General features: G+C 47.5%; 1 protein-coding gene across 1 annotated transcript in view; it reads right to left on the bottom strand.

Annotated features, from left to right (window-relative positions):
- Positions 1-4,454: 4,454 nt before the first annotated feature.
- The window catches only part of LOC119354000 (putative yippee-like protein Os10g0369500), a 5,558-nt gene continuing 4,303 nt past the window's right edge, over positions 4,455-5,709 (bottom strand). The window contains exon 3 of the mRNA XM_037620707.1: positions 4,455-4,768. Within this exon, the coding sequence (XP_037476604.1) occupies positions 4,685-4,768 (84 nt within the window). The 3' untranslated portion in view covers positions 4,455-4,684. The remainder of the gene's footprint in view (positions 4,769-5,709) is intronic.

Here is a 5,709-nt window from a genome sequence, read left to right as displayed (position 1 = left end):
AGAATGCCAGTTAGTGTTGTACCAATACTCACACAATGGAATCCACTTTGCCCAATGAGATGGATGTCCACTGACGAAACAGCGGAGGAAACATTCCACTTGCTGATTGACGCGCTCGGTTTGGCCATTCGACTGAGGATGACGAGCTGAACTCATACGCAGCAGTATACCACACTTTTGAAAGAGTTCACTCCAAAATTTGCTGGTGAAGATCCGATCACGGTCAGAGACAATGGACAGAGGCATACCATGGAGTTTGTAGACACAGTTCAGAAACGCCTCAGCTACTGCTTCAGCAGAAAATGGATGGTGCAGAGGGATAAAGTGCCCATACTTAGAGAGCTTGTCAATGATGACCAGCAGGCAATTGTAGCGACCTGATGTAGGTAAACCTTCCACGAAGTCCATGGTTACCATTTCCCAAGGCAAGGAAGGGATAGGCAAGGGTTGTAGTAATCCAGGGTAAGGAATCCTCTCTGGTTTAGCTTGTTGACAGGTGATACAGTGATGTACATATTTCTTGATACCACCTCTCATTCCTTTCCATCTGAACAATTGCTTGATGCATTTGTAAGTGACAGGGAACCCAGAGTGTCCCCCCAAAGGACTGTCATGGAAGGCAGCACAAATTTTGCTGTGAAGCAGAGGATCATTGCCAACCCAGACACACTTGCCTTGTTTCAGAATACCAGCCTTGAGTGAGAATTTGGCATTAGCTGTAGGGGACACTGCCAATTGTTGGACCAAATCAGATGCAACTGGATCATTGGTATAACTTTGCATGATTTCTTCTAGCCAGGCAGGTTGTGCTGAGGAGATGTGATGTAGTTCAGGTAGTACATCACCTACAGTAGAAGGCCTCCTTGATAGGGAATCAGCAGCACTGTTTTCAACCCCCTTTTTGTATTCAATGGAATATTGTAACCCCAATAGTTTAGTCAGTGCTTTTTGTTGCCACCTTGTATGTAGTCTCTGCTCAGATAAGCAAGCTAGACTGCGTTGGTCAGTTCTGATAACAAATTCTGATAACTGTAAGTATTGTCTCCATTGCTCTACTGCTAACAGAATTGCCAAATATTCTTTTTCATAAACTGACAGTGTTTGATTTCTGGGCCCTAGTGCTTTACTGACATAAGCAATGGGGTGTCCTTGCTGCATCAGTACTGCTCAAACTCCAACATCACAAGCATCTGTTTCCACCACAAACTTTTGAGTGAAATCTGGTAAGGCTAGCACAGGGGCTGAAACTAGGGCTTGCTTTAAATTCAGAAAGGCCTGTTGTTCATTCTGAATCCAAGGGAATGGAACTCCCTTCTTCAACAGATTTGTTAATGGCTTGCTGATCATACCATAGTGGGCAATAAATTTCCTGTAATAACCAGCAAGACCCAGAAATCCTCTTATCTCCTTAACAGTTTGAGGTACCGACCAGTCCTGGATAACTGAAATTTTAGAAGGATCTGTAGCAACTCCCTTGTCACTGATAATATGTCCCAGATAAGCAATCTGATTCTGAGCAAAGGCACATTTAGATAGCTTGACGTGCCACTGGTGTTGGAGCAATAACTTCAGAACTTCAGCTAAGTGTTGCAAGTGTAACTCATAAGAGATACTGAATATTAAAATATCATCAAAGGAAACCAAAACATTCTTTCTGATGTGAGGAGACAAGGTGTCATTCATGCCAAAGTTGAATGTGTTAGGTCCTCCAGTAAGACCAAATGAAAGGACCAGGAACTCAAAATGACCAAAGTGTGTTTGGAAAGCAGTCTTGTGTTCCTCTCCAGGCGCTAGTCTGATCTGGTGGTAACCAGACCGAAGGTCCAATTTTGAGAACCACTTAGCTCCTGCTAATTCATCAAGCAGTTCATCGATAATTGGAATTGGATATTTGCTCTTCACTGTGATAGCATTCAGTTTCCTGTAATCAAAGACTGGTCTCCATGTTTTATCCTTTTTCTGAACCATAATCATGGGAGATGAGAAAGCATTGTTGCTGGGTCTGATAATGCCAGATGCTAGCATATCCTTGACTTGTTTCTCCATCTCATCCTTCAGGGCAGGTGCAATTCTGTAAGGCCTGCTGTAAACTGGTTGTGCACCAGGTATCAATGGGATAGTGTGGTCATATTTCCTCCTTGGAGGTAGACCAGTGGGGGCCTCAAACACAGGAGCAAATCTTTGCAATATTTCCTGAACTTCAGAAGGGACATCAGTTAAAGAAGGATTTTCAGTTGCCAGCAAAGCAGACAATTCCACCATAGCAAAAATTTGGGGAGCTGCATCCTGACCAATCAATGTAATCAGTTTGTCCTCCAGGTGAAATGCTAGCCAATGAGCTGCCCAGTCCACTTGCATGGGGCTGTGTGCAGCCAACCGGTCCAAACCCAAAATTCCATCATAAGATCCCAGTGGAAATACCTTGAAAGTGCTGGTAAATTCATGTCCAGCACAAGACCAAAGTCCCTTAAGCAGTTGCTTGTTGCAGGGAATCACACTGCCATTGGCTACTTTGACCATGGTCACAGGCATCTCAGTGATCCCCTTAAGAGTGACTGCAGTAGCAGTATCTAGGAAGGTATGGGTACTGCCTGAGTCTACTAAGAAAACCAGGGATCGCCCTTGCAGTTGAATTTTTAATTTCATGGTAGTTGTAGCTGGGGCTGTAACATCTACCATTGCTGCAGCTGATATACTGATCGCATTGGCTTCAATTGAAACAGAATCCTATGAATCACTTTGTTCTGACGGCATGCTCTGAACATAGTCCAGCATTTCTTGTACCACGTGCAGTTGTACCTTTTGTTTGCAACGATGGTCTCGAGCCCAGCGCTCCCCACATATGAAGCACAATCCCTTGGATTTCCTATAAGCACGGAGGGCAGACCAGCAGTCTTCAGTAGCAGTTGAACGCGGAGTGTCAGTAGAACGTTTGTTCTCCACTGGTTTACTGACAGAAGTTCTACTAGAAGAAGATATGCTGCGTTTACTTGAAACTGCTCCAACTGAACCTTCACTCAACTCCTCAGATAGCAGTGCTAAAGCATAAGCCGAGTCCAAATCAGCTGGCTGCTGTATCCCCACAATAAGTCTGACTGATGGTGTTAATCCTTCCATGAACCTTGTCACATAATGCACCGGGTTAGGATCTGTTTCGTACGCAGTCAGTTGATCGTACAATTCTGAAAAACGCTCAACATATTCTTCCATAGTGCTGGTATGACGCACATGGAACAACTACCGCAGAATATTCTGATGTTTGTTGCGACCAAAACGGGATTGCAGTAATTCACAGAATTCAGTCCAGGAAACATTAGGGGCGCGGTGTTGCACTGATTCAAGCCAACGTGCCGCAGTACCCTCAAACAAAGCTGACGCAAAAGGAATCCACTGGTTCGATGGTGTATTCCAAAACCTGAAGTAATCTTCGCATCGAGACTGCCACAACTTTGGATTAGACCCATCGAATCGAGGCAATTCAATTCGTGGACCAAAACTCATACCATCTGGCTGGTACGGTCTGAATCCTTCACCAATTCCAATAATCTGACGCGAATGAGACGGATCTGTAGACATACCTCGAACAGGTGGGGGCACATATTTTGGACCTGAATTCCTCTGTTCAGCTTCAGAGCGACACCCATCAGAACCACTGGAGCCGTTGCTCGGGGGCCGAGTGCGCGTCGGCACCGCCGTGGCGCGCGGAGAGTGCGGTGCGGGAGGAAACGACGCGGCGCCTCTATCTGTCCCGATCTCGCCGTGAAGCTCGTCCAGATCGACGCCTATGGCGAGCTTGACGTCGTCGATGCGGCCGGAGAGTTGGTCCAGCTTGGAGTCCAGCTTGGCGAAGGCCGCCGTCATCTCCTTGCTGCGCTCCGCCGTGGACTTGGACAGGGCGGCGTCGAAGTCAGCACGGAGAAGCTCGTAGATGGCCTTCGTCTCGGGGGAAATTTTCTCCATGGCTTCTGCTCGATGGCCTTCGTCTCGGGGGAAATTTTCTCCATGGCTTCTGCTCGCTGCCGGTTAGCGAGTCGCGTGCGATGGTGATGGCCGGGAAGCTCCAGAGCGGCAGGGTGGGGTGGGGGAGAGGCGGCTCTGATACCAGATTGTTAAGGCATCTCAAGATTTCATCTCCAATTCATGGCGAATTCGAACTACAGGAGAATATTCGGAGAGAGGAGGAAGGAGACCCCACTTACAAGCTATCACGCACACGCTACCTAGCCATTTGCCAGCCGCCACTCGAATCTTATCGTTACAGATATAAGTACAACTCTTTAACGGGCCCATTCTGGGCCGGCAAGCCGAGCCGGTGGGCGAGGCTGTCTTCTAGGCCGGCCTGAGGGTTGAGTTGGGTCTTGGCGCTCGCTCGGTTCGCTGACAGATAGATTCCAGATGAGGTAAGTAAAGAGTACTAGGCCTACATCAGCACCCAGCTTCAGAAACCCGATCTGTGAACCTCGACGGTTGAGTCAAGAAAAGCTGGTAACAATTCAATTTCAGAGGCCAGCCGAGCAAATGTAACAGGGGGCAACAGATTTCACAAATGCATTTTCGTGGTGATGGCCGTCACCAGAGTAATAAATGTTCAGGAAATCAGTATCAACGAATCTTTAGCTACACTTCGCAAGTTGCGAATGTCTGCTTGTGCAGACTTTGACAGCAGATCATCAGTTCCCGCCAGCTAACGTCCTTCTTTCAGCATCATGTTCTTCTCTAGTATGAACTTTCCTTCTTTGTACTTCTGGTCTTCGTTGTAGGCTTTCGCCTGCATATAGTCCAATGAGTAGGGAAGTCATCATAACAATCAAAGGTTCGGAAAACAACCCAACGTCAACAAAGAAAGCTTGCATGGCCTTTTTGAACCCTCAAGGGCTCATTCCGTTTGGAGGAAACCGAAACGTCAGAACTTTGGAGGAAACCGAAACGTCAGAACTGTAGAAGTACATACTCTAGCCAATGCAACCAAAAGACCATCAGATGAAAAAAACTAGGCAATAATACATTTATACATCAACACTCCCCCTCGCGTGTGGCTCCCTCAGGCCTAAACATGGACCAAAGGTGGGCTGCAATTTTATTGCGCCAGCCGGGTCTTGAATTCGAGACCTCTTGGCTCCGATACCATGTAGAAGTGCATGCTCTAGCCAATGCAACCAAAAGACTGATCTGATGGAAAAGACTAGGCAATACATTTATACGTCAACAAGAACTAGGAGAGTACGGGAATTTGATAAGGATGACACATGTCATCCTAAGAGCATCTCCACTAGCTGCCCTATTTTAGGGCATAATAGTTTTTTAGGGCATTTGGGGCAAACAATGCAGCTCCAACACAACAGCTGCCCTTGTTGTAAATTTTGCAAGAAAGTTTTTAGAGCAGCCCAATAAGGCAGCGCCAGCTGCAAATTTACAGCAGTCGCGCGGCTGCACAACCAAAATCAGAGCCGCACGCAGTCCAACTGCCACCTCAGGAACCTTCCCCGCAGCCCTTTTCCCTCCACGCCACCGCCGCCCCACTGAATCCAGCCATCATGCACCACCCCGCAGCTTGAAACCATCGTACCCCTGTTCCAATCGGCCACACCGCCACTGCCCTGCCACCGCAGTACCCCATTTCCAATCCTAAAACCGTCGTTGCACCATACCGCCCTGTGGACCGAATCCAGCCATTACCACCGCGCGCCACGCCGCATTGCCGGATCCGCT

Source organism: Triticum dicoccoides, chromosome 2A (assembly GCF_002162155.2).
Source record: "Triticum dicoccoides isolate Atlit2015 ecotype Zavitan chromosome 2A, WEW_v2.0, whole genome shotgun sequence".
In the NCBI taxonomy this organism is placed as follows: domain Eukaryota; kingdom Viridiplantae; phylum Streptophyta; class Magnoliopsida; order Poales; family Poaceae; genus Triticum; species Triticum dicoccoides.
Note: the sequence above shows the minus strand (reverse complement) of the source record. Positions and strands in the feature narration are given on the sequence as shown.